Source organism: Schistocerca americana, chromosome X (assembly GCF_021461395.2).
Source record: "Schistocerca americana isolate TAMUIC-IGC-003095 chromosome X, iqSchAmer2.1, whole genome shotgun sequence".
Taxonomy (NCBI): Eukaryota; Metazoa; Arthropoda; class Insecta; order Orthoptera; family Acrididae; genus Schistocerca; species Schistocerca americana.
In genome coordinates this window covers 258,822,957-258,847,454 of record NC_060130.1, presented here as the reverse complement: position 1 = coordinate 258,847,454, position 24,498 = coordinate 258,822,957, and the positions used below count along the sequence as shown (strand labels likewise).

The 24,498-nt window shown below is 46.6% G+C and overlaps 1 protein-coding gene across 1 annotated transcript in view; it reads right to left on the bottom strand.

The window, feature by feature from the left end:
• LOC124556646 (guanine nucleotide-binding protein G(f) subunit alpha) overlaps window positions 1-24,498 on the bottom strand; it is a 70,319-nt gene that overhangs the window by 7,977 nt on the left and 37,844 nt on the right. The window contains exon 8 of the mRNA XM_047130613.1: window positions 14,803-14,933. Coding sequence (XP_046986569.1) covers window positions 14,803-14,933 — 131 coding nt within the window. The remainder of the gene's footprint in view (window positions 1-14,802; window positions 14,934-24,498) is intronic.

Below are 24,498 nucleotides of genomic sequence, written 5' to 3'. Positions count from 1 at the left end.
ATATCTCATCCAGAACCTCTGAATCGATTTCAACCAAACTTGGCACACAAACAGCACACTTGACGAGTATGAGAACTGCGGGGCTAGAATCTCCTAGCTCCCATAGGAATGTAGATTTGGGTAAAAAATATTTTTCAGTCCCTGATATGAAGGATGCCCTGTACGAGAGGCATGTTGAGTGGGAGTAGTCCTTCCTTGTCGACTTGCTTTGCAAGAAGGCAGCCTATATATCAGAAGCAAGAAACTGTTTTACAACCACCAATATGTAGGCTGCCCTGGACGACAGCCGTGCTGTGGGAGCAGTACAGGCCTGCTTTATCGATTTTTTGCAAGGGCTATACATGCAGATGAGCATGGCTGAACAGAGAGGGAGGAGAGGAGGAAATGAACAGGGGGAGAGATGGGAAGAGGAGGTAGACACAGAGAGAAGCGGGAGGAGAAGGGCAGAAGTATGAGGGGGCGGAGGAGATGGACTGAGAGAAAAAGGAGAGGAGTAGATGCACGGAGAGGGAAGAAGAAGATGGAGGGGAGGGGATGAGGCAGGCAGAGAAAGGGAACAGAAGGAGATGATCAGAGAGAAGGTGAGGAAGAGATAGACAGAGAGGGGGGGAGGAAGAGAGTGACAGAGAAAGTGAGAGAACAAGATGGATAAAGAGAGGGTGTGGGGAGAGATGGATTTGTTGAGTAGGGCGGGGGGAGGGAGATACAAAGAGAAATGGGGGCAGCAGAAGATTGACAGAGAGAGAGGTGGGAGGAAGAGGGTGAAGGAGGAGGTGAGTAGATTATAGGGGGAAGGAGAAGATAGTCAGACAAAAGGGGATGGAGGAGATGGAAAGAGAGAGAGAAACTGTAGTACATGGACAGAGAGGGGAGAGAAGATGGAAGGAGAGACAGGGAGAGAGGAGGGGTTCGGTAGAGAGCCGGTGGGGAGGGGATGAACAAAGAGAGATGGGGAAGAAGCAGATGGATAGAGAGAGGGAGAGGAAGATATGTGTCTCATATACGTGTGTAACGCATATGCTGGTAAAGTTGTGGGGAAAAGGCGCGCAATTATACAGCCTTTAACTATGCAGAACGCGAAGTACTTAGAATTCTTGTGTGAAACACGATCTCATGTCTAACAACTACGAAAACTGTAAAAAAAATCGTGAAAACTGCTTATGAAGGTATCTACTGCACATTGTTTCATGTGATTCTGAAATCAGTCACTAGAATGAAGTACCGACCTAAAACCCTAATGCGTTCCTAGGTATCCTGCCAGTTACGTAACAACAGTCTCCACCACTAACTGTAATTTCGTTTATCTTGAAGGAAGGAAGCTTTCTGTTCATGTAATGGAGAGCTTTCTACGAACTATTTCATTTCCTATTTCTTTCTACTGAGAAGTCTTTGTAAATTTAGATTCACTTCACACATAGTTTTAGCTGCGTTTTTCTCTTTCTATTTGATTTAAATTTAATCTTTTTACTAATATATCTGTTACCTAGATGAGTAATCCCTTTATAATTGTAGCTAACAGGGTTAACACTTCTCTGTGTAGCTGCAAAGCTCGCTATGGAGCATGAAACTCTTTCATTTCCATTGGAGCCTTTTTTTTTTTTAACAATACAGCCTGTTGTCAGTGACAAAAGCTACCACCATTCCTAATCTGAGTCTGTATTAAAGATTGGGTTCAATACCAGCAAAAATCATTATTAGCGATAATGAAGTAGTAAGTCAGACACCCACTGTGTTAATACCACATACAATGAGGTGACAAAAGTCACAGATACCTCCTAATATCGCGTCGTACCTCCTTTTTTCCGGCGTAGTGCATCAGCTCGAATCGCATGGACTCAACAAGTCATGTAACGAAATTCGTATTGAGCCAACATTAAAGAAACGTGGGATCTCTGCAATAAACGGGGTTTGATTTGTTAATTAAATCAGTATGAATGAGAAAGAAATACACACATCAAAAAAGTTTTGCATTACCCCAGTTCCCAGAACTGTATCACAGACACAGTCTCTTTGACTGTTCAGAGATGTCACTAAACCCGCCCAATGATGTAAACAACGATGAATGAGCAACGCCTGTTACACGGAGGGGGTCCAACAGCCGATCAGTTCAAGTCATTCCATCAGGAAGGAGGTACACGGCTCGTGTTGTCTGTAGTTCAACCATGCCTAGACGGTCAATACCGTGGTTCAATCGCGTCCTCATTGTTACTTTGTGCCAGGAAGCGCTCTGAATAAGAGAAGTGTCCAGGTGTCTCGGAGTGAACCAAAGCGATGTTGTTCAGACATGGAAGAGATACAGAGAGACAGGAGCCGTCGCTGACATGTCTCGCTCAGGCCGCTCAAGGGCTACTACTGCAGTGGATGACCGCTACCTACGGATTATGGCTCGGAGGAACCTTGACAGCAACGCCACCATGTTGATAAACGCTTTTCGTGCAGCCACTGGTCATCGTTTTACGACTCAAACTGTGCGCAATAGGCTACATGATACGCAACTTCACTCCCGACGTCCAAGGCGAGGTCAACCTTCGTACCACGACACCATGCAGCGCGGTACGGACGGGCCCAATAACATCCCGAATGTATCGCTCACGATTGTCATCAGGTTCTCTTCACCGATGGGTGTCGCATATGCCTTCAACCAGACAATTGTCGGAAACGTGTTTGAAGGCAACCCCGTGAGGCTGAACGTCTTAGACATACTGTCCAGCGAGTGCAGCAAGGTGGAGGTTCCCTGCTGTTTTGGGATGGCATTATGTGGGGCCGACGTACGCCGTTGGTGGTCATGGAAGGCGCCGTAAAGGCTGTACGATTCGTGAATGCCATCCTCCGAGCGATAGTGCAACCATATCGGCAGCATATTGGCTAGACATTCGTCTTCATGGATGACAATTCGCGTCCCCATCGTACGTATCTTGTGAATGACTGCCGTCAGGATAACTATATCGCTCCACTAGAGTGGCCAGCATGTTCTCCAGAGATGAACCCTATCGAACATGTCTGGGATAGATCGAAAAGGGCTGTTTACGGACGGCGTGACCCACCAACCACTCGGAGGGATCTAGGCCGAATCACCGTTGAGGAGAGGGACAATCTGGACCAACAGTGCCTTGAAGAACTTGTGGATAGTATGCCACGACGAATATAGCCATGCATCAGTGCAAGAGGACGTGCTACTGGGTATTAGAGGTACCGGTGTGAACAGCAATCTGGGCCACCGCCTCTGTGTGGTTTTCATGAGCAATGAAAAGGGCGGATATTTATGTTGATCTCTATTCCAATTTTCTGTACAGGTTCCGGAACTCTCGGAACCGAGGTGATGCAAAACTTTTTTTGATGTGTGCATATTCTATCGTTTGAAGATTAATAAGCTAAGTCAAGGAATATCGTCTTTTATTCCAGAGAATCATTGTCGGCACTAGTTATTAATTTTGTGTGGAAGTTAAATACAGGCGCATCATGGGCAGTAGACACACTATTCCATCATTTTTCCGAGCGTGTTCTCTTGTAAGTTGCCTCCCATCAAAATATCCTATTGTCTCAAATTAAATGAACTGTAGTATTACGAAAAAGAGGTAGGGCAACTTACAAGACACAAGCACACCCAACATTATTAACTGCACAGTTGCTGAAGGCAAGAATCTGGATGCTACTGATTAATTTGGACTGTAATCTGTTGCGTTATTTGATTGAATTCCACACACAGTCGGAGTTGAAGTTCAGCTTCATAATCAATAGTATGTACACGGTGACAGTTAATTAACTATAAGAAGAAAACGTAAATTAGTTACAAACTACGGCGTGCACACACTTAATTCATCATGCAAACGTCACTACAGATGTTCGGATCCAGGTTATGACATGTTCGATATGCCTTTCATCTTTGGCGATGATATGGCGCAGACGAAAAGCGAGATTGTGTATGACCCGCCGAAGTGTCGGAACATCGATTACCTCCTGAATGGCTGTTTTCAGCTCACCAATAGGTTTGGGGTTATTGCTCTACATCTTGTCTTTAATATAGCCTCGCAAAAAGGAGTCGCATGTCTTCAGATGCGGGGAATATGGCGGCCAATCGAGGCCCATGCCAGTGGCCTCTGGATACCCCAGAGTAAGAATGCGGTCCCCAGTGTGCTCCTCCAGGACATCAAACACTCTCCTTCTTTGATGGGGTCGACCTCCGTCTTGCAGGAACCACATCTTGTCGAAATCAGGGTCACTTTGGATAATGGGGATGAAATCATCTTCCTAAACGTTCACGTACCGTTCGGTAGTCAACGTGCCATCAAGGAATATCATACACATTATTCCTTGACAGGACACTGCACACTACACAGTCACTCGTGGAGGGTGGAGAGACTTCTCGGTGGCGAAATGCGGATTCTCAGTCCCCCAAATGCGCCAAGTTTACTTATTTACGGACCCATCCGAATGAAAGTGGGCTTCTTCGCTAAACCAAAGCATACTACACTCCTGGAAATGGAAAAAAGAACACATTGACACCGGTGTGTCAGACCCACCATACTTGCTCCGGACACTACGAGAGGGCTGTACAAGCAATGATCACACGCACGGCACAGCGGACACACCAGGAACCGCGGTGTTGGCCGTCGAATGGCGCTAGCTGCGCAGCATTTGTGCACCGCCGCCGTCAGTGTCAGCCAGTTTGCCGTGGCATACGGAGCTCCATCGCAGTCTTTAACACTGGTAGCATGCCGCGACAGCGTGGACGTGAACCGTATGTGCAGTTGACGGACTTTGAGCGAGGGCGTATAGTGGGCATGCGGGAGGCCGGGTGGACGTACCGCCGAATTGCTCAACACGTGGGGCGTGAGGTCTCCACAGTACATCGATATTGTCGCCAGTGGTCGGCGGAAGGTGCACGTGCCCGTCGACCTGGGACCGGACCGCAGTGACGCACGGATGCACTCCAAGACCGTAGGATCCTACGCAGTGCCGTAGGGGACCGCACCGCCACTTCCCAGCAAATTAGGGACACTGTTTCTCCTGGGGTATCGGCGAGGACCATTCGCAACCGTCTCCATGAAGCTGGGCTACGGTCCCGCACACCGTTAGGCCGTCTTCCGCTCACGCCCCAACATCGTGCAGCCCGCCTCCAGTGGTGTCGCGACAGGCGTGAATGGAGGGACGAATGGAGACGTGTCGTCTTCAGCGATGAGAGTCGCTTCTGCCTTGGTGCCAATGATGGTCGTATGCGTGTTTGGCGCCGTGCAGGGGAGCGCCACAATCAGGACTGCATACGACCGAGGCACACAGGGCCAACACGCGGCATCATGGTGTGGGGAGCGATCTCCTACACCGGCTGTACACCAGTGGTGATCGTCGAGGGGACACTGAATAGTGCACGGTACATCCAAACCGTCGTCGAACCCATCGTTCTACGATTCCTAGACCGGCAAGGGAACTTGCTGTTCCAACAGGACAATGCACGTCCGCATGTATCCCGTGCCACCCAACGTGCTCTAGAAGGTGTAAGTCAACTACCCTGGCCAGCAAGATCTCCGGATCTGTCCCCCATTGAGCATGTTTGGGACTGGATGAAGCGTCGTCTCACGCGGTCTGCACGTCCAGCACGAACGCTGGTCCAACTGAGGCGCCAGGTGGAAATGGCATGGCAAGCCGTTCCACAGGACTACATCCAGCATCTCTACGATCGTCTCCATGGGAGAATAGCAGCCTGCATTGCTGCGAAAGGTGGATATACACTGTACTAGTGCCGACATTGTGCATGCTCTGTTGCCTGTGTCTATGTGCCTGTGGTTCTGTCAGTGTGATCATGTGATGTATCTGACCCCAGGAATGTGTCAATAAAGTTTCCCCTTCCTGGGACAATGAATTCACGGTGTTCTTATTTCAATTTCCAGGAGTGTAATTCCCGTCATGCCCCGCGGCCAACCGTGCAGTTTGAAGGTCCTAACGCAAACGGTTCAGAAGTTACGACGATTTTACTTCATAAGGTTCAATAATTGTCACCCTTTAAATCCCTAGACTATTCCATTCCAATAATGTACACAAAATACACTTTGACCAACGTACCATATGGAGAGTTTCAATAATTTGTCGTTTGGATAATTCTGTCTCCCGTGGCCCAAACGCCAGTGATCATCCCTTTTTGCAGTTGAAAGGATTAAAACATAATAAAATATAATTAATATTGATAACGTTCATTTCAAAACACTAGTGACGATAATGTGGATGGTGTGTCGATGTGGATAGCGATGTTAACGACGGAAATTTAGCGATGGTTACATTCCAAAGCAGAAAGAACATAGAGACGAATGATCCCTTGGTGAGGTCATTAGAACCAAAGCACAAGCTCTCATTGGAACAGGTGGGGACCGGTAAATGGCCGAGAACTACACAAGTGAATCATTCTGTCGTTCGTCCTAAGTCAGTTAATGAAACCATAGAAATCCTTGATGTCGATGAACGGATGGGGATTTGAAGTATCTCCCAAGGGTAAAAAAGAGCAATATTATACTTCAATTTACCGTCGACGTCAGAATGCGAGACCAGTGCCTTCTTGATCACATCCCACAGTTTGCTCCCAGTTAAGGTGACATGGGAACAACGGCGGGTGTGACAAACGATATAGTGATATCACTATATTTAGGGGGGGGAGGGGAGTGAGATGGAGGTGTTGAATATTGAGAAGTGTTTATCCGAGGAGTAGGAGTGCACGGATAGAATTTTTAGTGCCTTGTATACCTACTTTCACAGAGCAATATGGCATATTCACATACCTTCATGAGCATGTAAGTTGTTTTATTTTCTGCCACTTGCAGCTTTAGCTCAACACCAGTTCTGTATCAGGCTGAGAGCTTCTTTCCATTTCTCTTCTATATGTGCTCTGTAATCCACTCAATCAACAATCAGCTTAGTGCTTCAATAACTTATTGACATGCTTCTAACAATGATTTTGATTTTTTGTAAACCAACATTTGCTGCTGCGAGTCACGATTTTCGCAGCATTTCATCAACCACTCCATAATGAATAAAATGATATATTTTCTGATATTTCAAGAAGAGGCATTATCACTATGACCCAAAATTTAGCCCTACAGTCGCACATGTGTAACCACTCATTTGTGATATTTCTTAAAGCTTGTGTCAGAGTGACCCATCTACCTTCCGAATTTTGTAGTAATATTGGAGATAGCTAAAAATACCTCATATCTCCCGTCTCCCTGAGGCTGGTGAATAGGGGGTTAGATTGCACCATAAGTAATGAAAAGCGAACTAGATGTCGATCATCACTGAAACGGCAGGGCGAGACGTCTTACTCTCGAGTAGTTCTAGCGCCACATGTATTCCATCCTCGATAGACCTTCCTTTCTGAATACAGTATTGATTACTATTTAGTCCTGTCAGATCTCTATGTGTAAACAACCGCGCGTAAAAAATGCAGTTCTTTAACTTTTGCATTTCCTCCTTGCATCAGGAGATATATCGACTTTTACAAAATTGTTGAGGCTTTCGTGGCCACTTGTTGACAAACTGCCTATTGGCTTCTGTCTCGGGTTCTTCGGCCGACGTTCATCTAATGATTTTTCTGACATTTCGCCAGCACGAGTGGCTGGCATTGTCAAAGCTTCACCCTCCATTGCCGGTGGTGAACTGGAGCCGCTGCTGCTCTCATCTGTTGCTTTCCCCTCTTTGGGGAAGTGTGAGGGGGAGTCTGCAGCCTTTCGGCTTTTACTCCCCTGTGAACTTGTGTGTGTGATCTTTCTGTAGTTTTTGGTGTCTGTGATTTGTGATGATTGTTGTGAGTGTGTCTGGTACTTGCCTGAGGTAGGCGAGAAGTTTGGTGTTATATGGGAAGGAACAGGATGATGGATTGGGTGTTGGGATTTTTTCTTCGACTTAGTCGTCGAAGATCGTCATAGGGCGCTTGTGCTTATCGCGGGACATGTCATACCGACCTAGGGAGTGGATGAGCGCGTTTCCGGATCTGGAAAAACCCTCATAGAAGGCCCTTGCCAGTTCCTGGAAACGCTCTCTCAGGAGTGGGATTTCGGCTGCGGCGTGCAAGTCATCTGTAGGGAATCCAAGAGGTAAGTGCAGTGCCCTTCTGAGGGCGCGGTTCTGCAGCCTCTGGAGTTTGTCCAGGTGCTGCTTTCCCGCGTATCCCCAGACAGGGCATGCATACTCCATTACTGGCCGGATCAGGGCCTGGTACACATTTACTGCTACTGGGCAGGGTAGGGAGCTGGTTGTGTTCAGGATGGGATATAGGATGGACATTCTGGTGCAGGCCTTCCTGTGGACCTCGTCTATGTGGGGTTTCCACGTAAGACGAGAGTCCAAGGTTACGCCAAGGTACTTGGCGGTTCTGCGCCAGGGGAGTTGGGTTCCATTTAGGTGAAGGTGGAGGGGGGGGGACGTTGAGGAGGATCGCGCCTTCCGAGCCTGCGGGTAATCAGCATTGCCTGCGTCTTCTCAGAGTTGATGGTGACGCGCCAGCGACGGGCCCAAGTTTCTGTGTCATCTAAAACCTTTTGTATCCTACGGATGACCAGGTCCTTGTTCGCGTTTCTCGTGCAGAAGGCTGTATCGTCAGCGTACTGTGCAGTGTGCACCAGGGGGGCCGTTGGAGTGTCCGCAGTGTACAAACTGTACAATACGGGCCCCAGGACCGATCCCTGTGGCACCCCAGCACGAATACGCCTCTTGGTGGAGGTAGCAGTTTCTACTTTGACGGAGAAAGTCCTATTCGTGAGATAGCTCTTGATCAGCTGAACTATGCTCCCGCGAAACCCTTGTGTGTACAACTTGCAGAGTAGCCCTCTATGCCATACTGAATCAAAGGCTTTGGCTACGTCTAATAGCACTATCCCGCAGTAGCCTCTGTGGTTGAAGCCCTCTGTGGCTGCTTCAACCATTCTCATGACCTGTTGTGGGGCAGAGTGGTTCTGTCGGAAGCCAAATTGGAAATCCGGCAGAATTTGCTCTCTGGTAATATGTTCTTGTATGGGTCTTAGCAGGAGGCGCTCATAGATCTTGCTGAGAGTTGGCAAGAGGCTAATCGGCCTGTAGTGCTGCGGGAATAGAGGGTCTTTCCCTGGTTTGTGTATCGCGACCACTTCCGCATGTTTCCAGCAAGCTGGGAAAACACGGGATCGAGTAATCTCGTTGAGGACGTTCGCGAGGTGTGTGATCGCTGTGGGTGGAAGTTTTTTGACTAACTGGTTTGTGACACTGTCGTGCCCTGGCGCCTTTTTTGTAGGGAGGGACCTGATTACTCTTGCCACGTCCTCGGGGGCAAAAAGTATGGGTTCGTCCTCTGGGTCCTCCTCGGCATTGAGGAAGACGGCCAGTTGACGACTGACTACCTCTTCATGCTCTTCATCCTGGGGTTCTGCCGCTTGGAACTGCTTCTCGAAGGAGTCGGCGAGGGCGTTGGCCTTTCCAGCATGGCTGTAGACCAGTCCCCGCTCACCATGCAGTGGCGGCATCCTAGCGCGTCGTTTTGTAAACTGTTTTGTCGCTTGCCATAGTGTATGATCGTCTACTTTGAGAGCTGTGAGGCGGTTTTGCCATTGCTGGTTTCTGTGCTCATTGAGCGCTACCTTCAGTTCTCTCTGTAGACGATTGAGCAGCCTCCTGGTGGCCTGATTTCTGGTGATCTTCCACTCTTTTGCTACTCTGTTCTTATGTCGAATTTGAGCTAGCAAGTGTTCCAGGAGCTGTATTTGCGGTGGTGGGCCATCCCTTTGTGGAGGGGTGGCTTCTTCCGCTGCCTGCAAGATGGTGCCTGTTAGGTCTTGTAGCGCTTGTTCTACTGTTTCGGCAGTAGGTGGCGGAGCGCGAGCGATATCAGAGGCGACAGTTTCTTGGTATCGCTCCCAGTCTGTACGTTTGTACGACGTGTGGTACCGTGGGAGTGCTACCCATTCTCCCACATCGACCTCCAGAATCACTGGGTTGTGGTCGGAGGACATTCTGTTGATTGTCCTTGCGGTCACAAACCCTGCGATCCTCCTAGTGAGAGCTATATCTATCACGTCGGGCCTGCCTCCATTTTTTGGAAAATGTGTGGGCTCGACTGGACCCTATGTTTCGAAGTGGTGGGCGCGCGCTAGTTGTTGCAGTTTGGCGCCTGTTCTGGAGGTTACTCTAGAATTCCAATCAGGATGTTTGGCATTGAAGTCTCCCCCTATTATGAGTTTGCCTTCAATTTGCCCTAGAGCAGCTATGTCTCCCTCATCTATCTGGTCATGTGGGGGTCGGTAGACTGCAACAATTGTTAGGGGTCCAGTGGCAGTGGTTACTTCCACCGCCACTGCTTCGATTTTGTTGGTAGCTGGTAAGAATACCTGGTGGTGGGGGATCCCTCTTTTTACATATATGGCCACTCCTCCGCCTTGGGTTGGCCTGTCTTTACGGTAGCTAACGTAGTTGGGAACTGTCGCTTTTACTCCCGGTTTTAGGTGGGTTTCCCCCATCATGCATATGTCGATGGAGAACTCCTTCATGAGTTCTCGGAACTCGACCTCTTGATTAACAATGCCGTCTGCGTTAAAGATGCACATTGTCAGGCCTTGAATATTCGGTCGTCTATTCATGATGGTGTTTTGATGCTACTGAGGAAGTCGCAGAGGGGAGTGACTGCTGGACTGTTGCCTGAAGGGCGACGAGGATCTGTGTATTCTGCTTCTGGGCTTCCCTGAATTCCTTCATCATTTCCATGACGAGGTTCATGGTCTGCACCATTACGCCTAACAGCTGATCCATGGGGGGTGTGTGTGTGTGGGATTCCCTAGAGCTTCCTCCGTCATGGAGGACCTGGTCGTTGTTGCTGTGTATTTCCCGGTGTTGTTCTCGTGATAGAGTCTCGTGTTGTGATGATTCGGCCACGCTTTCATGGTTCCTCGGAGGAGAAACCACTTCCGCATAAGTCGCCCTCGGTGTGTCCGGCCTTGGTTTTACCCAGGCCTTGTCTGTGTGTGTTGTTGTATTTTGTTTTCTTGTGTGGCAGGTTGGGTTTGTCGTGTTTTGTTTACGTGTGTGGGGGGCGGCCTTTGCGCCCTTTGCCCGCTGTGAGTGTCTTTTGTGGACCTCACACCCTTGGTAACCCGCTGTGTGGTTTTTGCCACACAGCGCGCACCTTATTTGTGGGTCCGTGTGCTTGAGTGTGCATGTCCTGGTGTCGTGGGCCTCGGCGCACTTCCTGCATCTCACTGGCATGTTGCAGTGCGCAGCGATGTGGTTCAGGCCCTCACACCTGAAGCACTGCACCGTCTTGTTTTTACGGCGCAGCGGCTCCGTGGTGACAGGCACTGCCAGGACCATCTTAATCTCCCTCTTGTTTCGGGATATGTCAGGGAGTGTTACCTGGTACAGCGGCCACTTACTGTCTATGCTGCCCATTTGCTGTACTACCTTGACAACGTACCCCCGGGCAGTCAAGTCTGTTTTGATTGCCTGGGGGGACACACGTCTTGGTAGGTCTCTTATAACAATGTTCCTGCTTCTTGTCTTACTTGTGGGGAACGTGTAGTGAGGTATGTTTTTAGTGTTGAATGGTGTTTTGACTGTGTTGTAGTGTTCGAGTGTGTGTACTGTCACTTTTATTTTGTCTCCACCAGCGGGTTTTGCCTGGAAACTGCCTCCCCCGATTTCTGACTTGAGCAACTCGAAGAGCTCCTCGTAGTTTTGAGGAAACTCTGCGACAATCGGGGGGAGGTGGTGGGCGACTTGGTTCTGTGTTTGTGTTGTGTTTTCAGTCTCTGGCTCGTCAGCAACCGCCTGAAATCTGTTCGGGGTGGGTTCCACTCCCCTGGCTGGCGGAAGCTTCGGCTGGCGAAAAGTTTTCTTCGCCAGCACGAAACCATCCGAGTCCTGCCCGGTTACGTGGTTCCCGTCCAGTGTCGGTGTTTCCTGGTCCCCTCCCAGTGCGACGACAGGTGCTGTCGGGGGCGCTGGCTCCTCAGAGGGTGTGGAAGTGGTTGGGGTGGGAGTGGTGGAGTGCTTTTTCCCCTTGGAGAGCTTCTCCTTTTTGTCTTTCCTTACACGCCGTTGCTTTGATGTGGTGGACTTGAGTGGGGGGGATTTAAGGTATTTGGAATGGGTGGAAGACTGAGACGAGGGGGTAGGTTTGGGGAGGATTTTGGTCGGCAGACGGGGCATCTGCTTGCCATTCTTCATGGACGTAAGATATTCGGGAAGTGTGCCGGTGGCGTGGGCAAGCAGGAGCGGAGATAGGACGAGGTTAGGAGGGGCAGGATTGCAAGTACTGACTATATATTTCGATGTCGGTGTGTTGTGTATGACTGCATTGTTTGCTGTGTTTCTCGCCATGTCCGGAGCGGGAAGTGGGGCTGCTGCCAAGGGGGCAGCTGTTCTTCACCATGGCTCCACACGGTGACTTCCTAAGACACTTGAACAGCCTCCATGCCAACATTACATTTACCATGGAATTAGAAAAGGACAAGAAACTGCCATTTCTAGATGTGATAGTCACAAGGGACGGCGAAAACCTGGGACACAACGTGTATCGAAAACCGACTCACAGGGACCGATACAACACCTGGAAACTGTCCTGAGGAGCAATGGGTACTCCACAAATTATATTAGAAGTGTAACAGAGCCAAACACTCGGCGAAGTAAGGAACCAGAAAAAGAAATGTCGGGTACGGCCTTTCTGCCATACATTCCCAGAGTGACGGACAGAATCGGCCGTATATTGCGCAAACATGGCGTAAAGACGATTTTCAAACCGACAGGGAAGATCAAAGAGTGTCTTAGATCGGCGAAGGAGAAAAGAGACCCACTTGCAATGTCGGGAATATACCGCATACCATGCACATGCGGAAAAGTTTATGTCGGAATGACTGGACGATCCATTGACACCAGGATCAAAGAGCATAAGCGACATTGCAGGTTGGGGCTGGTGGAGAAATCGGCCGTGGCAGAGCACGCACTGAATGAGACCGACCACGTAATAAAATTCGCCGACACGGAAGTTCTGGCTGTAGAGAACCACTATCACACGCGCTTGTTCAGAGAAGCTGTAGAAATACAAAAACACGCCAACAGTTTGAACAAGAAAGAGGAAAGCCTTAAGGTAAACGGATCCTGGCTTCCCGTACTGCAGCGAACGACCGTCGCAGGTAGCAAGAGGAGAACCGCACCGGAAATGACCGCGGAGAAGCCCTCGGACGTTGGCGCGCCAGGTACATATAGTCTGCGCCCGCGAGCTCGGCTCCAGTTCACCACCGGCAATGGAGGGTGAAGCTTTGACAATGCCAGCCACTCGTGCTGGCGAAACGTCAGAAAAATCATTAGATGAACGTCGGCCGAAGAACCCGAGACAGAAGCCGATAGACAGTTTGTCGATATCGACTTTTGTCCTTGAGTAAAGATCTCAGTATATATATTAAGCCGGACATGTAGATTTTGTATTCGATAAACAAAACCTGCATGTCTGGATTAATCCGAATACAAATGCCTCTTGAGTTTAAACCACCACTATCTCTGTTTCAGGCTTTGAGCTGCGCGCAAGAGTGATAAGATCTGTTTTTCCGAACTGATAAACTGTAAAGCGGGAAAGCAAGAATTTATTTTTTGGTATTAGTTTAAAGGAGTAGAACTGAACTTTAGGACAGCCGTAACAAAAGAATTTGAGTGAATGGTATTTCATGTGGGCGATACATGTCGGGATTTCATGGTTCATTTCCTGTCTTCAGAGACAGATGGCAAATGACATGTTACATATCTAGACCTGCTTTACCCATGTTCTTTGTTGCCTCTTTCAAGAGATATAGGGAAGATTTTCAGTCGAAAAACAAAGAGGAATTCAAGGGCTGCACAGTCATGATGCAGCATCTAGGTACTTTTCTATATAGTGCGTGATTTCCTTCTACAAATTATTCAAAGAAATACAGCGCAAACTGTATTTGTTCCTTAGTCATACAGAATGTTCCCAAGAGCGCAAGTCAGTATCCCGGCAAGCAGCAGAAATCGTGGCCGTCTTCCTAGCAGGGCGTATAGGTTCAATCCACTGTTTTGATTGTTGTTTCACTTATGGCCTTCCACGTCTCATCCATAGTAACAAATCAGTGCACAAAATCAGTAACGACTCTATTCGAAACGGTCTCGGCATTACTGCGATCTGTTTTTGCATTTCATTTTTACCGTATTCAACAAATGCGAAACCTATTTTGCACAAAGCTTTTTCATAGATAATTTTACATCTAAAATGTATCACGCTCATTTTTCTTATACGCCTATGGCGTCTACTGTTTCATGAACCAGGAAACACCCGTTATACAATACCACAGTGTATTTTCTCGATGTTTTCATCTGAGGATGCAGTTTCGGTTCATGGATCACGCGGCTACTTTCAACAGAAGTACTTCAAGTTTTGAATCCATCCATCCTCATTTAACTCTTGAAAAAAGAGCACAGAAATTTTGGAAACCCTTAGTAACTCTGGTTAGTTACCGCTGGCTATGAACAATCATGAACAAAGAATTTTATGACGGCATGGTGTTCCACTTTATCCATTTCAACGAAGTACGCGCAACACTATTAATTTAAAAATTTCGTATGAACTATTCCACTTATATCACTGAACTTTCACTGAATTCCTGCACAGGATATAAAAACATAACAAAACACAAAATTTGGATGATATCATTCATATCATCTGTGTGCCAGACCAAGAGTTTTTCATCCTATTGTCATATACTATGTAGGTAAACAATTTAATCAATGATAACGCGTATAAGTAAAAATCGAAACATTTGTGCCTAAATATCAACCGAGATGGTTACGTACCTGCTGTACCACATGTTCTCGAACAGAATCAAAGCTTCCTTCAGCCGATTAGTAGATGTCTGCTCACGCAATGTTTGATCAAAGTCACTACATGCGACAAGGAACAGTACTGATCGAATACCGTCGAAAACCTGCAAACCAATGGCAAGATTAGGCTTATAACAGAGCACACAGAGCCATTCACAGTTGCTCTTCCCGCACTCCATTCGCGAACAGAAAGGGAAAGAAACTCGTACAGTGGGGTGTACTCACTGCTGTGCACATCACAGTTGTTTGCATAGTTTGGATCTGGACCTCAAATACATTTATTTAACTTTTAATAAAGGAAATGCTTTTGCTGTATGAGTTTGTGATAAATACGAATACTTTGTGTACAAAACCGTCTAGATTGCTATTAAACCGTTCCTTATTTATAACGCCGTTTCGGCTACTGTCATCGTCAGATACCGGCAGCTAAGATTATAGGAACATAAAGAGCGACGGGCTGCAAAAGTTCTATCTAGACGGTTTTATACCAAAAAAATCAGTTAATCTAAATAGACACGTGTTATTCGTTTGTTTTATTGAAGACTAAGGTAAAAAGAACAAAACGCTGAAGAATAACACCGCAAATATTTGGATTAATCCCAGTTACATAAACTATACGTTATAAGGAATTTCTTTGTAAAGTTTATACACTACTGGCCATTAAAATTGCTACACCACGAAGGTGACGTGCTACAGACGCGAAATTTAACCGGCAGGAAGAAGATGCTGTGATATGCAAATGATTAGCTTTTCAGAGCATTCATACAAGGTTGACGCCGGTGGCGACACCTACAACGTGCTGACATGAGGAAAGTTTCCAACCGATTTCTCATACACAAACAGCAGTTGACCGGCGTTGCCTGGTGAAACGTTGTTGTGATGCCTCGTGTATGGAGGAAATATGCGTACCATCACGTTTCCGACTTTAATAAATGTCGAATTGTAGCCTATCACGATTGCGGTTGATCGTATCGCGACATTGCTGTTCGCGTTGGTCGAGATACAATGACTGTTAACAGAATATGGAATCGGTGGGTTCAGGAGGGTAATACGGAACGCCGTGCTGGATCCCAACGGCCTCGTATCACTAGCAGTCGAGATGACAGGCATCTTATCCACATGGCTGCAACGGATCGTGCAGCCACGTCTCGATCCCTGAGTCAACAGATGGGGACGTTTGCAAGACAACCATGTACACGAACAGTTCGACGACGTATGCAGCAGCATGGACTATCAGCTCGGAGACCATGGCTGCGTTACCCTTGACGCTGCATCACAGACAGGAGCGCCTGCGATGGTGTACTCAACGACGAACCTGGGTGCACGAATGGCAAAACATCATTTTTTTCGGATGAATCCAGATTCTGTTTACAGCATCATGATGGTCGCATCCGTGATTGGCGACATCGCGGTGAACGCACATTGGAAGCGTGTATTCGTCTGCGCCATCCTGCCGTATCACCCGGCGTGATGTTATGGGGTGCCATTGGTTACACGTCTCGGTCACCTCTTGTTCGCATTGACGGAACTTTGAACAGTGGACGTTACATTTCAGATGTGTTACGACCCGTTGATCTACCCTTCATTCGATCCCTGCGAAACCCTACATTTCAGCAGGATAATGCACGACCGGATGTTGCAGTTCCTGTACGGGCCTTTCTAGATACAGAAAATGTTCTACTGCTGCCCTGACCAGCACATTCTCCAGATCACTCACCAATTGGAAACGTCTGGTCAATGGTGGCCGAGCAACTGGCTCGTCACAATACGCCCGTTACTACTCTTGATGAACTGTGGTATCGTGTTGAAGCTGCATGGGCATCTGTACCTGTACACGCCATCCAAGCTCTGTTTGACTCAATTCCCAGACGTATGAAGGCCGTTATTACGGCCAGAGGTGGTTGTTCTGGGTACTGATTTCTCAGGATCTATGCACCCAAATTGCGTGAAAATGTAATCACATATCAGCTCTAGTATAATATATTTGTCCAATGATTACCCGTTTATCATCTGCGTTTCTTCTTGGTGTAGCAATTTTAATGGCCAGTAGTGTGCATGTGCTGACGGTTTATTTCCGAACCTAAGACAATTCATTGACAACCCTTGTTAGAACAAAGTATTACTGTTCAGTAATTGGAGTCTGCCATAACCAGAAAATGACGAGGAGCATCTGCTCGGAATAATTTAAGAACGACCCACCCCCTTGGGAACGGCAGAGTCCATCTGACTCATCTGAAGAGTTCGAACGAGGAGTAAGATATCTCTTTTATTGTTTGTCAGTTTATAACCCTTACTAAATTTAGCTATTTTCCTGATTTACCTTGCGATTTTAATCATTAATCTAATTTAAACTAGTTGTTTCTGGGACCGAAAGCCGTTTTTAATAACAAGTATGTTAATGAGTTTTAATTTTCAATTAGAGGATTTTATACGAGAATTAAAACTGAAAAAGTAAACACACTACGCAGAATTTTACCACTGTGTTAAAAGTGTTAGCAATGTCACCAACGACAAGCAACACCCGGCAAAATAGGGTATTTCGGCCTTATATAAGCCTCGTGCCCTTAACCGGCATCAACCGCCACTCGTGCAGCAGTACGACCCATCGGCCGCGTCAGTTTCTGCTACGACTTCCTAGCGGTTGTGTCTGCACACGATGTTATCATTTCTTCATCACGGCCGAGATAGCCATTTTTCTGGGTACTATCAGGAATTAAACACTTGTAAGTCACTAACAAACAATATTTACTGGATTCTTATGATCCAGTTTCGTGTTCTTCCTCTTATCCACCCTATTTTTCAGGTCCACATTAGTATGTCCCTCAGTGGTGACCGATAAGTATCTAAGATTACTAATGGATATTTCAACATTCACTGCATTTGATGTTGCCAGGAATGTGCCTCACAGAACGTTGGGAAATCGTAATCGTTTAATGGCTTACTGTAATCTAGCTAAGTTTTTAACCTCCTCATTAGTAGGCGTTACTAGTTCTTTGGCTTACAGGCCCATAATTCGTATGTTTGTTGTTGTAGATTTTTCCTGAAGATGGCTGGCCGCGGTGGCCGAGCGGTTCTAGGCGCTCAGTCCGGATCCGCGCGACTGCTACGGTCGCAGGTTCGAATCCTGCCTCGGGCATGGATGTGTGTGATGTCCTTAGGTTAGTCAGGTTTAAGTAGTTCTAACTTCTAGGGGACTAATGACCTCAGAAGTTAAGTCCCATAGTGCTCAGAGCCATTTGAACCATTTTTCCTGAAGATGCGATTCACTATCGCGTAACCGGTTGTACCTTGATTCCACTATAAACGAGGATTAGTATCTACAAGCAGACTCTACAATTTTTTAGAAGATTTTACTATAATTTTTTTAAAATACATTTTTTTCTAAATTGGATTAGCGGAGGAGATGCTGAAGATTGACCCAAGATCTGTGAGAATTAAAGATTTGAGAAAGGAAGCTGACGAGCTCAATAGAAACGGAGCACAAACCTGGATAGGACAAGGTTGTGGACAGAAAGCATTTGTGTCCCTTACGACCATTCGCCTTACTGATTTAGGGAAACCGAAGATAAACAAATTCTGCATGGCTGGAAGGAAATTTGACCCCCTCCTCGTGAATGCATGTGCATCAGCTAAGCTATTATGGCACTTTGTTCTGTACTGGTTTTATCAGTGGCAAAAGAGTAACAGAAGTGCCCAACAGCATCCGATGGGAGACACAACGTGAAAGACTCCATGAATCGTAAAGAGCGTTACTCTCCAAATACAAAGTCACCGCGTTCCAATATGAGTCCTTGCGAAATGACTAGAATGGTAAACTCTGAAAATTTGGATTTACAGCGATATAAACTGTCCTCCCGCATGCCATCTGCGAATGGAATAGGAAAACTGATTCTGATTCACTTTGTAGCCACCACCACAAGCCTATTTACAAATGTAAATATACATATATTTTTGGCAACAGTTGCACCCGTAGTTGCAAATTGATATCTGCTTTAGGGCTCTTTCGAATGCAGAAACACAGTTCTTGCCATACTAAGAGCCAAATATTCCAAAGGACGTGGAATGTGTTACGCCATGAACACCTTGGCCGGACGCCGAGCTGATACTCAAGTAATGCAATGTAGGGTTTCATGGCCGGTACTTGCGATTTTACTGATATTAGATTTATTGGCATAAGGCCGTGGTCCAAGGCATAATTCTCTGCTTAACGTATCGTCTTCCACTGCTGCAGTCTTCATACAGGGTGACAGTTATTGCACCATATGAAATAAAATCGTCATAACTTCTGAACGGTTTGCGTTAGGACGTTCAAACTGCACGGTTGGCTGCGGGGCATGATGTCAATTAGTATGCGCTGTATGGTTTGGTTCAGCGACGAAGCTCACTTTCATTTGGATGGGTTCGTCAATAAGCAAAATTGGCGCATTTGTGGGACTGAGAATCCGCATTCCGAGATCGAGAAGTTCTTCACCCTCAGCGGTTGATTATGTGGTGTCGAATGTCCAGTCACGGAATAATCGGTGCCATATTCCTTGATGGGACGGTGACTGCCGAACGGTACATGAAGGTTTTGGAAGATGATTTCATCCCCATTATCCAAAGTGACCCTGATTTCGACAAGATGTGGTTCATATATGGCGAAGCTCGACCCCATCGAAGCAGGGGAGTGTTCGATGTCCTGGTCCTGGAGGAGCACTTTGGGGATCGCATTCTGGCTCTGGGGTACCAAGAGGCCACTGTCACGGACCTCGACTGGTCGCCATATTCTCCGGATCTGAACAAACGCGACTCCTTTCTGTGGGGCTATATTCAAGACAGTTTATACATCAATAACCCCAAATCCATTGCTAAGCTGAAAACAGCCATTCAGGAGATCATCGACGCTATCGATGTTCGACACCTAAGTGATCATGCAGAATTTCGCTATTCGCCTGCGCCGACTTCATCGTCAGTCATGGCAGGCATATCGAACATGTCATAACCTAAAACCGAATATCTGTAGTGACGTTTACATGTTAAATAAAGTGTGTGCACGACGTAGTTTGTTATCAATTTACCTTTTTTTCAAATAGTTCAATAATTGTCACCCTGTATCAGGCTTTAACTATAGAAAGCTTTTACAGACTCAAAACTACATCAGCAAGTCGAACTGTCTATAATGGGTGGTTATAAATAAAATGCAACGACTCACGGAGGTCCAGTGTAGGCTGTAATTATCGTATGGCAGGGAAACTTGGCAGATATGCTAATGCGTTAATGCGGAACCGATTTACGCTGGAAAAATACAGGTAATTAGTTGCAACGGTGGCCACCAGGTGCAAACCTGGCGTTGTACACTGTTTTTATGACAGTATGACATCCACGGCGTCATTTGACAAGCCGTACCGTGAGTGAGCCGGCCGGAGTGGCCGAGTGGTTCTAGGCGCTACAGTCTGGAACCGCGCGACCGCTACGGTCGCAGGTTCGAATCCTGCCTCGGGCATGGATGTGTGTGATGTCCTTAGGTTAGTTAGGTTTAAGTAGTTCTAAGTTCTAGAGGACTGATGACCTCAGAAGTTAAGCCCCATAGTGCTCAGAGCCATTTGAACCATACCGTGAGTGAATAGTATTGACTACTGTTAAGAAAGATCGTGCACTGTTAGTGAAACTGTTTTGTGTGAATGGCACCAGTTAAAATGAAGGACTGAGAGATTCTCAACGACTGAAAAGTCTGAGGAGGCGTCCGATTTCATTAAATGCTGTAAACAAAAGTGTAATGACATTCGAAAATCCGGGTGAGCTCGATGTGACACCTCGAAGAGGAAGGCCTCCCATCCCGGTGGAAGTTACTAACAAGGCTGCTGTTACTGTAACTGACCAATAGCACATGCTCCAGGTAGTGCTAGTACTTGTGCAGTATCACAAGAACTGTCCATCCCATGGTCAACAGTACGGAAAGTTTTGCGGTCTATTGTACACTGGTACCTGGACAAGTACCGGACAGTGCAGCAACTGAAACCTCATGATGCGCAACAACGTTCTGAATTTGTTATTCGATTCCTGGCATTGGTCGAAGTTGATGACATGTGGCCGGATACTATTCAATGAAGTGACGAGGCACATTTTACACTACAGCGCGCAGAGAATACACAAAACTGCCGAATTTGGTGTACTGTCAAAACATGTGTTGTGGAGCCACTGCATTCTCCGAAAGTGGCTGTGTAGTTTGGATTCACAAGCACCTTTATTCTCAGTCCGTTCTACTTTGAAGAGAACATACCCATAGAATATGTGTAGGTTATCAAGACCCCTTTGTACGGTATGTGATTCCTGCTTTAGAAGAACGCAACTTTGTGGAAACCGCTGTTTTCATGCAAGATGGGACAACACCTCATGTCACTCGCCCAGTGAAAGATGTGCTTAACGCAACCTTCCACGAACGTGTTATCTACAGAGGTTTTTCCAGACACATGGCATGCAAGATCGCCTGATCTGTACCCATGTGACTTTCTCTCTAGGGATACGTAAGCGAAAGCATTTATGATGGACACTTCCCGTCTCTACCTGATCTGAAGACCAGTATATAGTAGCACATTGCTCAGATTCCACCAGAACTGCTGCGAACAAGTGTTGATCACGAGGGCGGTGCTCTTACTGAGCCGGCCGGTGTGGCCGTGCGGTTAAAGGCGCTTCAGTCTGGAACCGCGTGACCGCTACGGTCGCAGGTTCGAATCCTGCCTCGGGCATGGATGTGTGTGATGTCCTTATGTTAGTTAGGTTTAATTAGTTCTAAGTTCTAGGCGACTGATGACCTCAGAAGTTAAGTCGCATGGTGCTCAGAGCCATTTGAACCATTTTGCTCTTACTGAACAGACTGCGTAAGTGACAGTTAATAATAAAATAGCCGGCCGTTGGGCCGAGCGCTTCTAGGCTGCTCAGTCCGGAACCGCGCTGCTGCTACGGGCGCAGGTTCAAATCCTGCCTCGGGCATGGATGTGTGTGATATCCGAAGGTTTGTTAGGTTTAAGTAGTTCTAAGTCTAAGGGACTGATGACCTCAGATATTAAGTCCCATAGTGCTCAGAGCCATTTCAATAATAAAAAAAATATTGTGCCTTTCTCACTTGTTCGTGATTTTCTACCCATGTCCCATTACTAATCCATTACATATGGAAACATTTCTATACGTGTTTCTTGCATTCACAGCACCAGATTTGCTCCTAGTGGCCAAAACTAGAACTAATTTTTTTCCAACGTAAATCGGTTCCGCATTAACACATTAGAACCAAGTTTCACTACGATACGGTAATTACAGGCAACGCTGGACCGCTGTGAGTAATTGCACTTTAATTATAACAAATCAGTATGAATCCACGAAACGGTCCTTTCGTAACGTCTTCAGGCCGCTGCCTAGGACCGCGGAGTCGCGCCGACGTATGCTGTTTTTTAGGGCGGGGGGGGGGGGGGGGGGGGGGGGGGGGGAGGAGACCAGACAGCGATGTCTTCGGTCTCATCGGATCGGATTAGGGAAGGATGGGGAAGGAAGTCGGCCGTGCCCTTTGAAGGGAACCATCCCGGCATTTACATGGAGCGATTTAGGAAAATCACGGAAAACCTAAATCAGGATGGCCAGACGCGGGATTGAACCGTCGCCCTCCCGAATGTGCGTCCAGTGTGCCGACGTATGCCTTGAGCTTGTGGAGGGTGTGTAGATAACACAGACCGATATGGATTTTTTTTTCCTTTTTCTGTACTTTATTTTTCCTTTTCCTGTACTTTATTTTCCTTTTTTCTGCCCTATTTTTGTGATACATTGAAACGGTTATTTCAGGATATTTCTTTGTATAATTATGTTTCTGTTTACGTAAGGTAGTTTTTAGGAATGTGATTGCCATTTTCCTTTATTCAGGCGTATGTTTTCACGTTTATTGACATGCCGTTTGAATTCATTTTCAACGAACAGAATAATATGAAGCTGTTGCTCCTATAAAACTGTGAATCGATATAATCAGAATCCTTGAGAATATTACATGTAGCGAGATGTATGAGAGATGTAGAAACATATGGATAGGTCGACAGGGGAGAGCACCAACAAAGAGTCTTGAGCGAGAATAACGGAGTAGAAGAGACTGTCGTGTCGCGCGTTTACAGTTACGGTAAGCATTGTGTTCGTGGCCGGTGAAAATTATTAGTGTTTTAACAACGCTACATTTATGATTCCGCTGTATACCGCTGTTAAAGAACTAGTGACTTGACGTGTCAAATTGATGGTTACCCGGAACTGCGTTTTGAATTACTAAGCATAAAACTTTGATGTGCAGAGCGGTAAGCCGTGTGGACGTCGTAAAGATACTGTTTTCGATCGTAGGCAGCAATGATATCTGTGAAATCAAGCAGAAACTATAGTAACTCATTTTCTTATCGTATATTGATACAAATAACTCTAACTGTGAATGTACGATGTGCTGACAGCCGCGTGATTGAAATGATTACGTAGACAATTGTACACGACACTGATTGTTCAGTATCAACCGCGGACTAGTGTTTGACAGAATAAATACGTTGATTTACTTTCGTAGAGCAGACGGATATACTATGGAAAGTGCCGCGCCGCGATCGAATAGTAAACTATAGATCTAAATATTGTGGTTAAGCTGCGTACCGAGCATTATGTCAAAGCGAGGTGGCGCATTGGTTAGCACACTGGACTCTCTTTCTGGAGGACTACGGATCAAACCCGCCTCCGGCCATCCACATTTAGAATTTCCGTGATTTCCCTAAATCGCTTCAGGCAAATGCCAGGTTGGTTCCTTTGAAAGGTCACGGCCGACTTCCTTCCCCAGGCTTCCCTAAACCGATGGGAACGATGGCCTAACTGTTTGGTCTCCTCCTCCAGACCAAACAAACAAACAAAATTTATGACGTCAGGTTACGTCACGCGCTAATGGAAAGAAGCGTGAGCAGGCCTATGTGGCCGAGTGGTTCTAGGCGCTTCAGTCTGGAACCGCGCGACCACTACGGTCGCATGTTCGAATCCTGCCTCGGGCATGGTTGTGTGTGATGTCTTTAGGTTAGTTAGGTTTAAGTAGTTCTAAGTTCTAGGGGACTGATGACCTCAGATGTTAAGTCCCATAGTGCTCAGAGCCATTTGGACCAAAAGAAGCGTGTCGTATGCTCTTGGTTGCATGCAGATATGCAAACTGGAATTAATTCTGCAAACGTCGAGTGTTTCTGTTAAATTCGCAACAGGTGCCCACGACCAAGGAGCTCATCATGACAATGACAATTATGGGATTACACGTTCAAGGATCATGTCCTAACGTCGCGGAAGTCGACGACTTGCCTAGTGCGTCAGCTAGGTGGAGATACCGGAGATAGGAGATACCGCGAACAACATTGTTCTAATTAGTGATGCGAAAATACTTTATATGCAAACAACAGTAACTTTTCTTGGTCATTTATTTTACTTAATCGTAAATTGTCATACCGTAATGCTATTCTTCCTTGTTTCCGACGACATTCAGAACAATAATTAAAATAGGTTTTCCTTCATTGAACAATTTCTTTCCATAGTCATAATAATTTTGCAAGCTCACAAACCTGGTTCAAATGGCTCTAAGCACTATGGGACTGAACATCTGAGGTCATTAGTCCCCTACACTTGGAACTACTTAAACTAAGGACATCACAC